Source organism: Rhyacophila brunnea, unplaced genomic scaffold (assembly GCF_057557595.1).
Source record: "Rhyacophila brunnea isolate RB1 unplaced genomic scaffold, BYU_Rbru_1.0 scaffold_16, whole genome shotgun sequence".
In the NCBI taxonomy this organism is placed as follows: domain Eukaryota; kingdom Metazoa; phylum Arthropoda; class Insecta; order Trichoptera; family Rhyacophilidae; genus Rhyacophila; species Rhyacophila brunnea.
Genome location: NW_028232816.1, coordinates 11,648,222 through 11,667,529, shown reverse-complemented (window position 1 = coordinate 11,667,529; position 19,308 = coordinate 11,648,222). Strand labels below are relative to the sequence as shown.

The 19,308-nt window shown below is 32.8% G+C and overlaps 1 protein-coding gene and 1 long non-coding RNA gene across 2 annotated transcripts; one reads left to right on the top strand and one right to left on the bottom strand.

Moving 5' to 3' along the window:
- Window positions 1–1,102: 1,102 nt before the first annotated feature.
- Window positions 1,103–17,273, bottom strand: LOC147074382 (uncharacterized). Its single transcript, XM_085943817.1, has 4 exons — window positions 17,061–17,273; window positions 5,399–5,460; window positions 3,968–4,104; window positions 1,103–2,171 (listed from the first exon to the last, which is right to left on the bottom strand). The coding sequence occupies exons 2-4, from the start codon at window positions 5,448–5,450 to the stop codon at window positions 1,641–1,643; spliced, it is 720 nt and encodes a 239-aa protein (XP_085799943.1). The 5' UTR covers window positions 5,451–5,460; window positions 17,061–17,273; the 3' UTR covers window positions 1,103–1,640.
- On the top strand, window positions 9,098–10,666 carry LOC147074383 (uncharacterized). Its single transcript, XR_015070289.1, has 3 exons — window positions 9,098–9,223; window positions 9,614–9,819; window positions 10,244–10,666. It is a non-coding gene; the product is annotated as an uncharacterized LOC147074383 (long non-coding RNA).
- Window positions 17,274–19,308: the final 2,035 nt, after the last annotated feature.

Below are 19,308 nucleotides of genomic sequence, written 5' to 3'. Positions count from 1 at the left end.
CTGGAAAAGTAGACTATAAGACTAAAATTCCGATTTCCAAGCCGGAATGCATTGTTGATTACAATAAAAACATGGGTGCTGTGGATCGTAGTGATATGATAATTTCTTCTGTAAATTCGACAAGAAAAACTGTCAAATGGTACAAAAAACTTTTTTTCCATTTGATAGATTTATCTCTGCTGAATGCCCATGTATTGTTCCAACAAAAAACTGGAAAAAAACAACCGCTGGGTGAATTTCAATTGAAAGTCATCGGACAACTGATCGAAAAACATAAGTTAGAACCAAAAACTCTTTTGAAGCGAAAAGCACCCTTACCCTCTAGGCTAACAGAAAGACATTTTTTGGGTAAAATACCACCTACTAACAATAAAATTAATGCGGCAAGAAGATGTTATGTATGTGCCAATACAAAAAATCAGAAAAGACGGAAAGAAACTAGGTATTTGTGCAAGCAATGCGACATTGCTCTGTGTTTTGAACCGTGCTTCGAAATTTTCCATACACAAGAAAGTTTTTAGTGATTTTAATGTGTTTAGTATACTTCTTAGTGCTATAAGTATTTATGGTGACATTTTACAAAAATACTATAAAATTTATTTTTCAAAATTTCAAAAAAAAAAAAATCAACTAATTCTTGTAAGTGCAGTGTTGTGACAACCCTACCATACCTGAAAATTTTCAGACATTTTCACGAAATTGTGTATGAAAAACTTTTTCGCCGAACTTCAATTGAGGTCTCATATATGTAAGTGCATTATATTGGACTTTTCACTATTCTTTTAATTTTTTTATAATATAATTAATTCCTGGGCCCTGGGGAGTATACCTAGTACTTTCAGCTGGGCTGTTAAAAGGTTAAGCAATAAAATTCGACCGTAGACCAATGCCACCGGGATCGGATTACGTTTATGACACTAGTTAAGTGTCTAAGTATGTAATTGGTGTTTTCGCCGGCAACATTGAAAAAGTATCCACGCATATGGTTGAAATTTCATGTAAAAAATTCAAATTTTCTGAAGTCAGTAGGTACCTACCAGCGTCGGCGATTCATTACAATAAACAACTTCTTTTGTAGTTTATGAATGCCATGCTTGTTTTGGGGATTTTTACGATGGTTTTAAGATTTTTTATGTTCTAGAACGTGGCGCGAAAAATGTTTTATAACGATATAACGAGTAATGCTTATAACGAGCAAATTCAGTCGGTCCAATCTTCCTCGTTCAAGTTTGACTGTATTTATAAAAAAAATCACATTTTATAAACAAATTTCTTTGTGTAGAAATGCTGTAACTTTTTTAAACAGTGAACAAAAACTTCAGACAATTTCATTGATATACAATTATACATCACCCATGCCACTTAAATGGCGTTAGATAAGTAGAAACGATCATTAGTCAATTAAGTTCAATAGTCAACATAATAAATTATTAGATGTGAACGCAAGAAAACCTCTTTGGGAGGTGGCCACGATCTACACCGGATTGTAGACCCGATGTTCATGATATGACAGTATATGAAGCGATATGGTGTTGACATAATAATATGGAAATCATTATTATTACACTTTTAAACGCCGACGTTTTCAGTCTTTATACTATTTATAATAGCGTGCTGACCCGAATAATTATATCAAATATTTATAGAATGCCTTCAGATTTCTTCACCCATATTCCTTCCAGAATCAACTTAAGAGTGGCCTTCAGCTCCGTATTGCGATCCCCGCGTTTCTCTTCCTCGATAAGACGTAATGACCTGTGTAAATTGGCTTGAGCGACATGAAAAGCGTATTGCACTTTTTGCATTTCTAAGCACTCTTGCATGATAATCAACTGCGCCTTAGCGTCACTCAGGGTTCCATCTTGTGGATCCGTCGATAAGCCATCGGCAACGCCAGAGTTATCGGAGACGGGGGGACAGTGGGGGTTCGAGTGTGAAAGGCTCGCCGCTTCGCTGAATGGCATATTTGGAAAGATCAACTCATCTTCCATTATTTCCATGGGAGGTTCACCGGTCGACGAAAACTCCTCACAGATAAGAGGCTCTGTTTTTATATGTGAAGACGGTGCAGAGGGGGCAGACGATGGACTGTGCTGCCTGACGGGTGACACTCTCGGCTGGTCCACGACTTCTCGTTGTGCTGTTGGCAACGAGTCGACATTCTCTCGGTCCTGAATATTAAATGTTATCGTTTTACACATATTGTCTGAATCACAAATCATCCGTCATAGTAAAATTATATTTTATATTATAAAATTGATCTTTGGTTGCCATTTTAGCATTTATTGAATAGTAAAGAATTTTGAACGGTAAGGAAGAATATGTTCCTATAATATTACTGTGGGAAATACAGATCGCAAATTGTTGCAATTTTTAGCAAATCACGAGTCAATTACAACCTTCAATAGAAAGTTATACCGAATATATTTTACAGGACAATGTTTAGAGAAAACTAAAATAAATGTATAATGTCTACATTGACAAAAGAATAATTTCAAAAATTCCAATAACAATGGATGTCTCATCAAATGCAATATGGCTATTATGTACTTAAATAAGTTTTATAATGATAACGATGATGTTTTTTTATGGTTCAGACATTGTATAATATATATTATATAACTTTCGACTTACATAAACCATAAACCCCTTTTCTCCACATTGGTCAACAAAGTTACTTTTTTTATTTTAATTTGCATGGCGATCTACTTTATTTATACGGAGGTCCAAATGTAATATAAAATAGGATACAGCGGAACCTCGATTACCCGGATTTTTCAAATTTCGCAAATTTGCTGTGTTGCGCGTGGCGGATTGCGTCATGCAATAAAGCAGCACTAGTGAGTCAAATGATATGTCGGTATCCGGGCAAATTCTGTATGTATTTGACGTTGGTTTTCAAAATTTAAATATTGAACGCACATAGGTAATTTGAAAACATCTCATGCATATCCCCACTAGAAAAAATATGTTTTAGAAAAAGCACGACACTTGACGAGGCTTGAGCCTGTAACCGGTGGATTCGCAACCAGTGTGTTTTTCCAATTAACCTAATCTAGAGCAGTTTCAGCAGCAGCAGTACAACTTCATCGACCGTACAGTCTTCTGTAGTCAGTAGATGCGGATGCAATCTAGTCCTATTATTCTTTAATAATAGTGTTATAGCGCCTGTACACGTGCGTGGATTTACTGGCAGCAGTGAGTATTTTAAGCTATCGTGACAATAACAGTTACTGTTTACACGTAAAAGTGCTGAGTCTTTCTCTAATTCATTCTTAAAGTGAGACGCGATGTTGTCATTTTATTACTATTTCATACAGGTAGTGAAAATCAGTCAACATGAAAATTCGTTCGCAGGTTCGCCACTATCGTTCTACTGCGCAGACGTAGATCGAAAAAATCCTACTGTCGCATGAAAATTCAGAAGCTTCCAAACTTTTTTGATTCATTCATGCAATCTTGCCAACTGCAGGATAATACATGTTTACCCATACATTTTCATGTTATGGCCATGATAATACTTACTGTCAACAGTAAATCCATGCACGTGTAAATGGGGTATCTGTGGAATTTCTTTTGATGAACGTTGGTTATCGTATTTGATTTTTAAACTGTAACAATGTGTTTTTTCTTCATACTCTTTCCTCGACATTTCAGGCAGGTTCCAGATACCATTCTCATGAGATAATGTGGTAAGGCAAAGTGTACTGTTAAGTTAGATAAAAGATGTGTGTGTTGAAAAAATTAAAAGCCAGCAGTTCTCCACCGCTGGTTTGGATAATGATAAATCTAGATATTCGACGTATCAAAAAATTCATATGATTTGTTGAAAATTTTACCATTTATTTAACCATTCTGTATTCTGAAAGCCATACAAAACTGACGATCATAAAAAAGCTTCGTTCCAATAAAAAAGAAAATTAAAGCATATAAATATATTCCAACAATAGAAATATGAGTTAATCACCTTCTTCCGACGGGACTTCCGAGTCTTTCGGGACACTGGAGGGGCATTCAGCTGGTTACCGATTCCTTTCAAGAAGCCTTTCATGTGTCTGGCTGTATACTTAGCTGAAAAACTGGCAGCGACGAGGTCTGGATTTTCTAAAAAATATGTATACATTGGTCATTTTTCATTTATTATACACACAAGATACGTAGTGATATTCCGCAGGGACGAGTATTAGATCAACACATTGTGAGGGTGAATCAAATACTACTCAAATTTAAGGAACTTTCCAAAAGTAATATAATATGCTGTTTCGTGAATATCATATAAAACTTTGCTATTTAAGGCTATACCTCAGTTGAGGTATGGTCTAAAAAGATCGTGGCTAGGCGATGCGCGGATTGTGCAAATGACGCATGCCGAACGAAATATAATTTGTCATATAAATCCAACATGTGTCCATTTAATGTTCTGTTTATTGCTCTATTAGTAACATAATAACAATAATATATATATTGACATGTTTTCTTTTTCAAGTAAATGGGTAACGTTTTTCAGTCATCTTTACACGATTTAAGAATTAATACCCCCGTCGCCATCACGAAACAAATTGACATGTTTACAGCTCGACGTTCGCTCTCCGATTGCCAGCGAGTCTAAAATTTCATCGCACCTATAGTTGAAAATTATTTGCCGTTTCACTGAAGAACCGTCTTAATATTATTGTGGACATAAGATTAGGTAAGTATAACCAATCATCTATCGTCGTAGATTTGTTTTAATGTTTTCATTTTAATTAAGGGGTTATACTGATTTATCAGAATGACATGTTTTTTTATTCAATAGATAATTATAATTGCGATGTGTGCTCGAAGTCGATTGTCTCCTGTCAAAAGGTAGAGGATGGCAGTTTTTGCTAGGGAGAGTGACAGAGTGGAGAGAGAGCCGTCAGTCAGTAGAACCCAAACAATTAATGTAATGAGTTAACACAACATTAAGCTGAGTAAAAATCGTGTCCGGAAACTTGTATGTATGCAGTTCGCCATATCACACTTCACCGTGAAATGTTGTATCGGAAATATATTATATAAAACCTCTTTGGGTCGTATAGTACTGACATAAAATTCATGTCTAAATAAAACACGGTTCTTGTCGGTTTACACTTTACAGGAAGCCAGCAGCAAACAAATTTTGAAAATAGCCGATACACTGGATAATTTGTTAGGTTAGGTTTTCATTCTTGAATTCATGACTTTTGCCAAAATCAGCTATGAAAATTGAATTAATGTTCATATTGAATCTAATAAAATTGGTGACCGGATAGTATACGTTCATCTCTTTCGTATGTTTTTGTGTATCCCTACTATATTAATATATTTGAATTGCCTAAGACAGTTTGGTTTGTTGATTCACCGCTCGCATCAAAAAGTAATAACCGTATGTACTTACTCTCCATGTACTCGATCAAGAGCGCTTTCTGTTCATCTGTCACCTTCGGCATCTTTGCAATTCTGAAAACACAAACACACCCCCCCATTAATACAGGCTGACCCATAATTACCATTTTAGACATGAACTTTGGCTATTGTGTACACCAGGCATGTCCATCTTCAAGTAAGCTCTCGTCTACTGTAACTATCCTGTATTAAAACCGGTAGGATCTACCACAATCTCCTATTGTCATTCAACTTAAACAAACGTATTGTGTTTGACTGACGACACTGAGGCGTCACAAATTTTCACTTTTAAATCACAAAGAGATAATCAAATTATGTTCTATGTTATTCTATTTATAATATCTTGAATGAAAATGGCTAGTTTCTCATAAATAAATATACAACAACTCAAATAGACCATTGTCTTTCTTCTTAAAATACCATTATAATATTATAATGTGTAACAGTAGCTTAATGATAGTCTTATAAAAGGTTCACTACAGTGAAACCCCGATTCTACGATTTTTAAGGGACCCTAAAAAAAATGATAAATGCGGGATATATTAAAAATAAACTCATTTTTCTCCTGGATTTTTTTTCGACGTCTTGAATTATTTTCAGTTTCTCAGCTAGAGTTCTAGTATTTTAGTTGCGACTTATAAAACTTCGTGATACGAGATGCGAGGCAAGCCTGAGCGTCGACCGACCTGTGCAAATAAAGCGACGCGACTGAAAGGTCTGTAATAGTCTGTAATCATAAACAATTATACGAAAGCGAAATGAAACATATTCAACAAAAACGGTTAATCGGGATAATATTTGTGACGGGACCATAATATTTAGACGATAGATCGAGGAAAATGATAAATCGGGGAACGGTTAATGCGGTATTGTTTAACATTGTTCTTATGGGTGTTTGGCGGGACTTTCAAAAATGAACGATTCGTGCGGGAAAATAATTTATGTGATAACGGTAGATCGGGGTTCCACTGTATTATATTATTACAATTAGGAAATCCAATCCCGAGCCAATTTTTTGATCCCGGGATTTCGAAATTACAATTTGACGATCCCGGGATTGGCATTTTTCGATAATTAATATAATTTTTTTATATATACAAAAAACGTTGATAAAATCGGTCAAAAATAAATCTAGTCTAATTAAATTTATACTATTTAAGACATTTATTGTTAATATTGTGTTTAGTGTTTACATTATATGAGATTGCTATTTCTGATAGTAAAGACGTAATGAACGGGTTAGCAAGATTTAAAATAAGTAAATCATGGTTTATGACCTTTCCAGCCAAATATGAAACTGTCGTAAAATGTATGAGATCATGGTGGAATCACTTTGTTAAAAATGCGAAGCGTTGTTTTTTTACAATCTTTCTCATTTTTATTAATGTTTGTGAAAAAATAAAACGAATTGGCAACACACGGGTAATAAATCAATCTTCATTCAAACTCAGTTTATTTCTAATGTAGTTATATATTATTAAAGTATTTTTTCTGTTATATTTTCGTTTTTATTTTATTTTCTATAAAAATTAATAAAAAAAATCAATCCCAAAAGTTTTGGGATTATGTTTACCAATCCCGGGATTCATAGGTATAGAAAATAGTTCGAGATCCCGGGATTGGAATACCTAATTACAATGTATACTTAACACTCAAGTTCTTACAATGTAACATACTTAAATAGCTTATCAACTAGTGTCTGGATTACGATGAGCACCCACATCGCAATGGGGCAATATTGTCTTTCCGTTTTAGTGTCCCAAATGGAAGAAGTTGATGTGGTTTCAACTGGATGGTACCGTATCACATGCCATGAGACAAGGAATAGAAGTTTTGAAAGAGTTGTTGGTAAACGTACTGCAGATGCCCGCATGAGTTTTTATAAAGGCTTAATTACATTGGCAGACGCGCAGACCCAACCCGATCCAATAACCATCGTGGCCAACATTTAAACACTATTTGCAATTACACGCAACGATTCAATAGCGTTGGTCCTTGCTTTTGATTGGTTTAAAATAAACATAGTGTTGCTATTATTAAAAATATAGGTTGACCGAAAACTAGATATTTCTTAGATTGGTGGCTACACTGAACGTATTCCCGCGCAATTTTTACATCAAAAAAACTGAGCTGTCAAACCTAGCGAGCATCAGATCTGTTGAAATTTGTCCCAATCGCTCACGATCCTTGAAAACCATAGAGAATAGAGTTTGACAGTCGTGGGAGACTTATCGGGCCAGACGCAATCTGCCAATGTAATTTGAGCTTAACTTTCTTTTTATACCAAACCCAACCTAACCTACCCCAACCTAATAAAATCTTAGTATGTGATAATAATGCATCGAAATGTATGAAAATTTCAAATTTTAAATTAACAATTATTATTGGATCGAAAAGCATCTGCGCCGACAGAAAAAGGTATTTAATATAACTGTCTACATGGAATAAACTGTTTTCGTAAAAAAAAAAATATTAATTCTCATGCGGGCATCTACGGCATAATTACCGAGTTGTTCCTTGGTCGCTTAATTTCATGTTAGGCAACATGCACTTGGCAACTGGGTACTTATAAGGGAAAGTTTATGTATGAAGAAACCATGGATATTGAAACAACTTTATGAACATAGGCAGCTCTTGTGGTGCAGTGCGTAAGGCGCTTGCCTTCCACCCGAGACTTCCTTTGTTCGATTCCCGGTCAGGACACACAATATTTATGTGTTTTTCTCAAAGCCTGGGTGTTTGTGATTGTTCAAAATTACTAACAACCACCTTGTATGAAAAAGCAAGGACATGGTTATTAATAATTCTAAAAAAAAAAAACTTAAGGAACATTTTCCAAGAAATTGAGATTTTGAAGGTAGTGAAGGAAAATGACATAAAAAAGCCCAATTTAGCACAGCGACCATTTAACAGATAGTATTTTTGGTTCTATCCGTTTATCCTGGATACAGCAGCAAACACATTTTGAAAATAGACGATATACTGGATTATTTGTTAGTTTAGGTTAGGTTATCCTAACAAATAATCCAGTATATCGGCTCTTTTCAAAATGTGTTTGCCGCTGTATCCAGGATAACCGACTTGTACCGTATTTTTTTAAAAATAGTAATAAAAAATTACATTAAGAACCTACTTAAGGGCGGACGTACTAAAATAATAAAATGCATAATTCTTGTCAAATTTGGGATCACAGAGATTATTAATATAGTTTTTTATCGTAAATATTTCATTATAATTATTTACTTATAAAGTATACTGATGGTTTTATAAATGCGTTTAAAAATTAATAATTGTAAAAAATCTTAAGGGCACACATGCTTACCTAGAGTTTCTGTTTTTTCATTTAAAGTTGAACTATGACATTGAATACTAGGTATGATTTTTAAAGTGAAAGTGATATTATGTTACATCTCTTTTACGCATGCTAATATGATTAAAAAGTTTTTCTTTCTCTTTCTGTCACATTCGAATTTGATTACCAAAGTTTAAACATTTACTATGCGTATTAGCTGACGTGCTTCGTCGTTTACAAATTATAACATGAATTTAAAAAATATATGTATTTATAATATTAAATATATTTTATAATGTACACAGATTTTTTTAACAACTATATTATATATACTTTTATTTATTTGTCGCATATTCAAAATGTTCTTGCTATATTAAAATCTTTTTTTTAGCCGGCCAAGTAAATCCGTATTTTTGGCCATAGACTAATAGAAAAAACTCTCTGCTGTCAGATTATGTTGATAGCAAATTGCAAGATACCTAACGAAGGAATTGTGTTTTATATCAGGAATAAGAAACACTATCTGTAAGTACAATATTATGTTATTTATTACTGTAGTAGTATTCTGTGTGTTTTGCATATATTATTCAAGTGTTAATTTATTGTTTTCTTAGTCTACACATACTTTCAATGTTTCATAATTCCGACTACTTTTTTTGAGGTTAGTTGCGTGGTTAGTTTGGAGGTTATTGCGAGAATGCCTGTGATTTCATATTTATTTGTTTGATATAATCTAAGGCGTTCTAGTTGTTATTAAACATGTTACCTACCTGATTACTTTATTTTAGTTAATCAATCTTTTTTGATGCTTTGTATTATCACTAATCCGTTTTAATTACCATTCTTCAAACAGTCGCACACTATAAAAGATTAAAAATCACACTATTAACAGTTCATATGTTATGTTTTTTGCAGATGGAGAAAATGTCTACCGAGATCTTTGCTTGTCGACGGTTTCATATGAATAAGATGGAATGAAATAAATCTTTTAATTAATAATGAAATAAATCCGACTTTCGGCGTACGATCCGAACATGGCGTGATTCATATAATATTATTTATGACGTAGACCATCAAGCATATATACCCATTTTATAGATTTAATAGTACAATTACAAAAGGTAAATATAAAGTGACTAATGTTTGTAACCTATAGCTATATCTATCTCGCATACATATTTAAAAAATAAAACAATTTTATAATTACATTTTTGCACTAAATTTATTATCGATAATGATATAAAAGTTGCTAAATTGATTCATAATATTCTAAAATATAATATAATTTTGCATATCAGTTACTTGTATCATATCAGGTATGTCATTTGGTAGAGCTTACTCTCCAAGTCTTTTCTTTTTCATCCTCAATATCACTTTGATATTAGAAACATTGTCTTTCTAACACCATTTCAAAGACTTTAAGTTTTCTAGATGCTGTATATTAATTCTTCTCTTCGGCTATATCTGCATCTTAGTTGCAGCATATGGATACAATGCGGCGCCTCCAAGAATCTCTGTCACTCTAGTTTTTTTGCATCGTTCCAGGTCATACTAGCAGCCCGTAACTCCGCCAGATATGCTATATAGATAGTATTTAGCGGCCATCCAGGACGCCGGAATCCGGTTGGCTTGAAGAACAGGCAAACCAGATTGGGATTCTCTTCAGGCACTCGCAGCACGTGGCCGGGCCAGGTACAAAGTTGCGTATTCACTCTCAACGTGATGCGAGGCTATTTGGTGCGTTCTTTTATCTCCCGTTACTTCTAAAATTACCGCACACCCAGTATCCGTCGTAAACATCTGTTCTCGAAGCTCAGTATACGGTTGCTCGGAGCCTTTGTAAGGTGCCATGACATAAAAACTAGTAAGATATTCAAAATAACTGCTAGAATGAATACATTGTTGAAAGGAAATGAAAACTGATAATATGATATTTCAATTAATTTGTCCATCTGAAGTTGTAGATAACAGTTAATAATTATGTGTTATACCAGTAATTAAATGCTGACTTCAAATGAAAATTGACAATTAAATATTGAAATAATATATTACCAGTTTTGATTTTTTTAAGTACTGTACTATATCCATGGTTCATATTACAATGTCATAGTAAAACTTAGAAGAATAAAATATGTCGCAAGACGAAATCAATCTTGGGGTTTTAATATAAGTTAAATAAATAGTACACAGCTAATTTGCTATTACTTTGAATACATGCCATGTCTTTACATCAATAAAAAACAGAAAAACAATTTAATAATGTATAAATATTTATATAAGACTTAGCAACGGCTGACACGATGAGCTCCATTTAATTTCCTCTTATTTTAAAATTCACCAAGATATATCCTAATAAGTAGGTAAGTATATTACATTTGTACATATAATAAGTAAGTCAAGTACTTAACATAAATAATTATACTGTAAAATTAAATTACAATTGAAGCAGTATATATGGACCCCACAGAGTAATTAACAATATAATAATTTATATAATTATATCGGGTATATACTATATTGACACATTTTAATGAAGTCTATTTTTCTTGGTACCTACGTTCAATGATAAATGTTGTTTTATATTGTAACATAAACAATGGTAATATGCATTGATCTTTCTGATTTTTAAACTGTGATATCTATTTTATATATCTATTGATTTCTATGTGTATAATTGATACATTATTTATTTCAAATACAATACAATACAATTTAAAAACTAACAGTAAATAATATAGAAAGCGTCATGTTGTTCAGTTGGAATTTCTACTAGGAAATTCCATCCAATCCAAATCCAATTTTTACAAGGTGGGTACTTGTAGGTCAGCTATTTTTGGAATAAAATGAATCCCTTAAAAAACATGAAATAAGAATAGAATGATAAATATTTGTGAAAATTTACCAAATCAACATGTTTAACGTGAATATTTTCACACTAAACTGATAAATATTGTTAAGAAAATATACACAAACAGTTCATTCAGAAGTTATGACGTTTAAAAGATCCCGCGAGTTAACTCGTGCGTGGCACTGATCAGTTATGAGGTGATATCAGTTATAATCATTTATGAGGAATGGTTATAAGCCATTGGCACAACCAATTTGGTTTTTGACCTTGAGAACAAAATGTACTTTTTACACGGGACCAAACTCCACGGCTGCAGAGACGAATGCTTATACAAAATATGGCACAGTGGAATCGCCAGCAAGATCTGTAGGTATCATTATTTAGATGTAAGTATACATATTATTTTGAATTTCATAAAATTACACTTGTTCTGGGTGTCTCGCAACAGTAAACTATATTAGTAAATTAGATATATCTTGATGAACTATAAAATAGTGATGTAATAAAGACTTGTTGAAAATATATTAAGTATAATAAAATTTAGAAATTTAGCCATTCTGGTTCTCTAATATTCATAGATCTACTGGTTCTGGGATCTACTATTTCTGGCAGTAGACAATTCATATAAAAGTGATATATCTTTTTTTCAATCCAAAATGTCTCGTCTTTTTTGATTAATTCTATTTTAACAGGAAAATTATGTCCCGTCCAAACTCCAAATAAACAGACATCTTTCTTAGTAATATGAAGCTGCCCCTGAATCTGGAAGTACCAATCGTGATTTTTATCTATTACCATATTCCTGTCTTTATCTACTTTCCAAAATTTAATTTTTTTCTGTACAATAGCTTCATCTGCACTTATTCCAGCAGCTGAGAAAGGACATTTTATTTCAATAATTGTATCATCATCGCTGATGCCATCTGGCGTTGCACCGATAAAATCATACACATCATCGATAAACAATCCACATCTCTCAATCTTAATCCGTTCTTGTACACTAAGCTGTTGTAAAGCTATTGATTCATTTTCTTTACCATATTTTACCGCTTTCACGTTGGCTAATGATTGGCTATATAATAAACGTTTTACCAAAGGCCCAAATTTTGTATTTTCTCGCCGCTTACACACCTTACCAAAAACAGAGGCAGTAAGAAGGTTTCGTCGCCTTTCTAGCCATTCTGCACATTCAGATTGTAATACGGTGCGTCTTTCTATATCCCTCCTCTCATAGTTTGTCAGTTTGAGTTTTTTCAAAAAAGTTTCTTTTAACAATTGATATTGATTTTTGTCCATATCAGGTTTTTGGCAACTCTCTCCATAATCTGGATTAGATAAAGGAACAGTATGTATTGGTTTTCGCCAAGATTTTCCTATTTTTTTTTTATTTATTTTCAACCTTCTTGATTCTAAGCGATTTATGAAGGCTTTTGGGCTATTTTTATAAACTTGTTTTTGAATTGTGCAATGTAACTTATTTGTATTAAATGCGATTACCGCCGCTGCACATCGTCCCATGTACGATTGTCTTTGAGAGTAGTTAATTCTCTTGCCGCCTACAAATTTTGCAATCATGTTATTAAAAGATTCTGAAATATTAGTAGAAAAATTATAAATTAAACTTTTTGAATTTAGCACCAAACGAGAATTATATATCATTAATTGAGAAAATAGACTGCATTCTTTTAATGCTGGTACATAATTTACATCAAGCATGTCCTCTGTATTTGGTTCATTTGTACAAAAATATGGTAGACAAGAAGTATGGTCTCCAAAAACATGGTGCGGTCCATTAAATAAATCTTTTTTCAGAGCGATAACCTTTTCTTCGAAAGTACTATCTTGTAGTTTTCTATACTTGATTGCACCTATGACGGCTTTCCGCAGACGTCTTTTTCTTGACGCAATGATTTTTCTTACATTCAAGGGATATCTTGTGTCTTTGGTTAATGCCTCTATTTTGCCACAATAATTTCTAATTAAATGGTTTTTACATTCAACTTTCTCGACAGTTACATTCGGATAAGGGTGACAATCAAGAATTTTTTTGTATGTGCTGGAATCTCCATCAGCAATCAATTTTGAATAAATCAATCCATGTGTATTAATAGATTCTTTAAAGCCTTCTAATATTGCTGTAGATTCCATTCCACCTGACGGACCGGTATAATTTAAAAAGCATTTATGTTGTTGAGCAGGGATATTTTTATTTTTAGCTTTGGCGCACAAATCGCAATATTTATTTTTCACTGACATGTACAAAATCTTTCCGGTTCTTTGACCAATGATCGTGGCAGCGCCAGATGCTGCGGAATAATTGCATCTGTATGAACGTTTCGACCAACAGCCGTCTGCAACAACTGATATCATGGGAATACCAGAAGAATCGACGTCACCATTTTCGATTGCAAGTTGTCGCTCTTCTTTCGCAGCGTTTTCCATACTCTTATTTTTGGTTTCTTCAAACCACTCGTACACCTTCTGTTGACTCTTTCTGTATGTTCTTGCTGTAATCGATGGTACGTCAATTGCTGAACACATTTCTTCCAGATTTGAAAATCCACTGCCGATACTGATTATACTGGATACAAATGCGTCACACAGATTCATTTTGTTTTTGTTCATTTCAGTGGTATATAATTTTAATTTTTTACCACAAAGTTTACATTGAATAAAAAATGTACTACTAAAGTTATCCCGATTTTCCCCAAAAATTTCTAAATGTGATAAATTACAATTAAATGGAGAATCATGGTGGCTAATTAATTGAAGTTGTTGGAAAAAATATGAAAAGTCTATAATTCTACGGCCTTCTACACGGAATTTAGGGCTTGAATCTTCAATTTCATTTTCTATAATAAATTCTTCGTGTTCGTGTTCAAATGTGGGATGAAATTCTGGTTCAGGTAGTATGCTTTGAGGATTTCCATGCTCAGGCATAGTCTTCGGCAATATATCAATACTATAATACATTCAAAAATATTAGTTTAGTAGATAGTTAACAGAAAACAAAATGTATAGCTGCTATTAATTATTGTACCAGATTATAATTTTTGTCACAGACACACTAATTTCGAATAAGACATGGCACAAACATAATATAAAAATAATATAAGTACAAATGATCATTATACTTAATTGTGTGTATTAATAAGTAATACGCAAAACTTCCTTTTGCAAGATAAATAAATATTGTGAACCAAAATTTTCTGTGAAATGTGGTTTTTTCAACTATGTATAATTATGTCAAATTATAAAATAATAATTTCAAACCTTTGTGTTTTTAATGTATTAATATTTCCATCTTTTCTCCTACGTCTTTTTTTGGAACTTCCAGCCATCGGATAGTGAGTTCGTGGCATTTTTTGTAAGTACAATCGATATAAATAATTGTGATAATATTGTTAGGTACCTATGTCAAAAACCGAGGATGAAAATTTCGCATTCCCGCTGAAATAAATGACGTTCATAGTATTGCCAGGCTAAACTTTCGAAATTAAAGTTAGTTTTTAAAAAAAAAATTACATTGGAAAATATTATGTAAGTACAGGCATCCATTATTATGTTATTTGATGAAAGTATTCTTTAAAATCATCTGTATTATTATAATCTCGCAAATTCATAATTTAGTAAAAGTTAAATTTTCTGTAATATAAACATCAGTAGGTACCTAACCTATGTTGATTCATAATTTTGGCTAAGTAAAAAATATAGATATTTTTACTTCGCGATGTGTTTGGGGTGTTCTAAATTATGTAAGTATGTTTAATAACAAATGTGAAATTCGTAAAACCTCATGTGTATTATTTATTAAATAAAAATAGTAAAACTAATAGTAGATACAAATGGTGAAAAACTTCATTCTCTTATTTACTAAAATATCAATTCAATAATATTTTAGTAGATATGGCAATACTGGACGACCCGATATATGTCACTGAAATAAAATAAAATCTATCACAATTTATAAAATACATACCTACTACAATCATAATTATTTTGAATGTAGAGGGAGATAGTTATAGAAAGGGACAGAAAACTGATTGCTATGTTGCAATATTAGGCAAAATAGATTGCAACAGTGTTAAAAATTATAATGTATGATTTAGTATGACATAACGTAGAATTGACGCAAATACAAATTTCTTCAGATTTTTTTTTGTTTTGTCCTCAAATGTCAAAATTTGTTTTCCTTTTGAATAATATGTTCGAATTTGTGTTTGTTTCGCCTATTTTTGTGTTCAATTTGTAGCATTCACTTTTATAAACATATTTTTGTACAATACTTGTGTGTTGGCGTATTTTTTTGGTCATATAAAGTTAAAATAATACCAGCTAAAGATTCCATACATCATACACCAATTCGCAGGTGGGTCTGGCGGATATCAAGATGGTCGAATATTTCGTGGAAACAGTTGTTTTAAAAAGGTCTCTATTTAGTATTATAAATTTATAACTAACAAGATATTTCATCATTTATTCAATGATTAATGATAAACCTTCTGATACGTAGCTTTATATTATTTCGTATGTCTATAATTGTAGCATATTTAAATAACAAAATGTCCACTCGCTTCCATTAGATTTAGAACCAATAGAAACTGCAAATATTATAATTATACTGAATATATTTTACTACATTATGTTTTATAACATTACAACTATCTATAATAAATCGTTTGAGATAATAATTAAGGGAAAAATTTGTCATCATCACAGCCTATTAATGTCACAAAAATATGGCTTCGTTCTCAATTATCACGTTTCACGGTTTCAAAGAATATTATTTTACGTCATAAAAATACTTTATGTAGTTATCAAATGTTTTACATAAATATTTGACGATGAATAAGCTTCATAATGATATAAATAGTTTTTCTACAAATCTTACGTACTATTCAGGCTTAACCTCTGAAAATACCAGAAAATAGCTGACATGGAACACCTTCCCCCTTAACACCACTGCAGAGTTATGTACTGAAATATGACTATATTCTAAAACATTAGAGCGAGAGGTTTAAAAGAATACTATTTTATGTAATAAAAATACTTTATGCAGTCATCAAATGTTTAAAATAAATATAAAGGATAATAAGGCTTCAAAATTATATAAATAGATTATCTACAACGTTTAAGGTATGTCCAGGATCATGCTTTGAAAATAGAAAAAAAGCTCCATTTGACCCACGCTGAGCACGTCCTCCCTTAACATTACTTATTTAAAAAAAACATTGAGTGTTGATTATTTTAAAAAGTATGTATATGCTTACCTTTATTCAATAGATGAAATTTGCACGAATTTTAAATGAAAGCTGTGGTTACAAAGGTTAAGATCGTTTTTGGAGATCAAAAACCAAAACACAACCCATGAACCTACTGTAACCAAAAAATAAGTTGGGTTTTAGTTTGTATTTTGATCTCGAAACACCTTAACCATAAAAACGATATGAAGGTATCTTTACCGCTATTAACATCAAAGAATAAGACAATAGTACATAGTTATCATATATTTACCAATTATATTCGCCACAAAACAGTCCGGAGACTTCAAGATTGATGGAGAATCCGTCGACGAAGAATAACATTCATATACAAATATACTATGTCGACTAATGCATAATGTAGACTAATATAAATTGTATATGACTAAATGCATATTGATTGATAACTTGTATGCAAGCCATTCGAAGCGACCCCAACATGAAACGAAATTATGATCAAAACAACGTCAAACTCAACTGTCAAACTGACTTAACAGTGTTGCTATATTTTTAACACAAATTATTTACTTTATTATTTTCAATTAACTCTAATGTACGAAAAGTCACTGAGCCAAGGCAGAGTTTATTGAAAATTTGGTAAAAATATTCTCTACCAATTAGATTTCTCAAATTACCCACCCAACCAATCAAAATTGAATCAAATAGATCTCATCATCTTCATCATCAGGGGCGCGCCAACCCGGAGTGGGTCTTGGCCTCCTCCAACAGCTCCCTCCACCTGTCCCTATCCAGTTTGGCCGCTTTCCATTTTAGTACCCCTAGAACACGGCAGTTATTGGCAGCTCCATCCAACCAGCGAATCTTTGGCTTGCCTCTTCTTCTACGCCCGATTGGATTGCCAGACATCACTCTCCTTGCCGGTTCATTTTCATTCATACGGTGCACATGACCTAGCCATCGCAGTCTCCCAATCTTAATTGACTGAACTGCGCTGCAATCTTCGTTTGTATACTTCTTAGATCACAGAGTAATAATATAAAAACAATGGATATTGTTCGACAAAATGAAGCCATGTTTCTTGCATATTATAAAGCACAGTAGTACTTCAATTTTATTATTATTAACATAACTATTTCTTGTTGTGCCATCCCCTAGTGGAGGTTAGCCACCATCAAGGCGATCTTAGCTTTGTTGTCTGCTACCCAGAACAGTTCAGTGGAGCTGCACTCATACCAATCACAGAGGTTCTTAAGCCACGAAATGCGGCGCCGTCCTCTGCTACGCTTACCATTGATCTTTCCTTGAATGACAAGTTGGGGAATACTGTACTTTTGTCCTCTCATAATGAGGCCGAGATACTGTAGTTTCCTGGTTTTGATACTATGTAGATGTAGAACTTCTCGGTCCTTCCCCATTCGATTGAGAACTTCAACGTTCGTCACATAACTATGAAACGATATAGGTACCATCATGTTGCTTCTCACTATGGCTACCAAATTTAAACACAACATAGATAAACATATTGCCACCTTACTATTAAAACCTCGTAAGTCTGTGAATGTTGAGGGGAAAGAAAAAACGTAATAAAAACAATATTTTCAACACCTCTCTAATCTGCTAATACTGGTTGTGAAATACGAGGTTTTAATACCGTGTTTGAAACCATGAGACTTACGAGTTTTTAAAATTTGTCGATATTTGGACAGCATACTAGTCTTGAGAACTGAGGTTTTGATATGATTTTTTGCTTAAATTTTGTCGAACATTTTTCCATAATGTCAGACTTACGAGGTCTTAATAGTAAGGTGACAATATTATTTTCTACTAAATTAACTAAAAATAATTTCCACTGAGTTTATATTTTACATAAAATTAATAAATTTCAGGAACACATGCTCGTAGTTTTTAAATGAATGTAATCATTGAAATCAATATTTACCTGCGACGTTTCCAAAAAATATTTAAGTCAGCCGTAGAAATTCTATCTTACTCGTAATGCATCTTGTGGAGATATAAGCGTGCCGAATGCTGTCTCATTCGCAATGATGGTTTGTTTTTGTTCAGGCCTTGCCTTAGGTCTAAGATTTATTATAATATTACTAAAGAGGCTATAGCCGAGCTTTAAAATTGAAAGGGGGCCTGAAAAAAATTAGTTAGTGGTAATTTTGATATGAAACCGGCACGGTAAAGGAGTGCCAAAGTTTATTAAAAAACTGACGAAATTCTGATGAAAAAAGGCTATAAACCATTCACCCAACCCATCAAGTCCTTGTTTTGGAGCAAACATTAAAAAAAAATGTAATTGTGACATGCGGGATTCGAACCCGCACACATGGCTTTAGAGATGGTGCTTTACCAACCAATAAACAGTTCGTCGCTATAGGATTTGTTTCCCGAATATCCATTTTAGTCGAAATCGACATTTTAATGCAGTTCGATTTCTTTTACCGAACTCTACCGAAAACATTTATAAAAACAATATATTTTTATCTAGAAATAGAGATATTTAAAAAAAACCCCGAATAGTCAATATTAAGCAA

Excerpts from the sequence above, each read along its gene's own strand:
- LOC147074382 (XM_085943817.1), bottom strand. The coding sequence starts at position 5,450 with ATGCCGAAGGTGACAGATGAACAGAAAGCGCTCTTGATCGAGTACATG. Across the intron at positions 4,105-5,398 it reads CTTGATCGAGTACATGGAGA|AAAATCCAGACCTCGTCGCT; the intron begins GTAAGTACATAC and ends CATATTTTTTAG. Across the intron at positions 2,172-3,967 it reads GGAAGTCCCGTCGGAAGAAG|GACCGAGAGAATGTCGACTC; the intron begins GTGATTAACTCA and ends TTTAATATTCAG.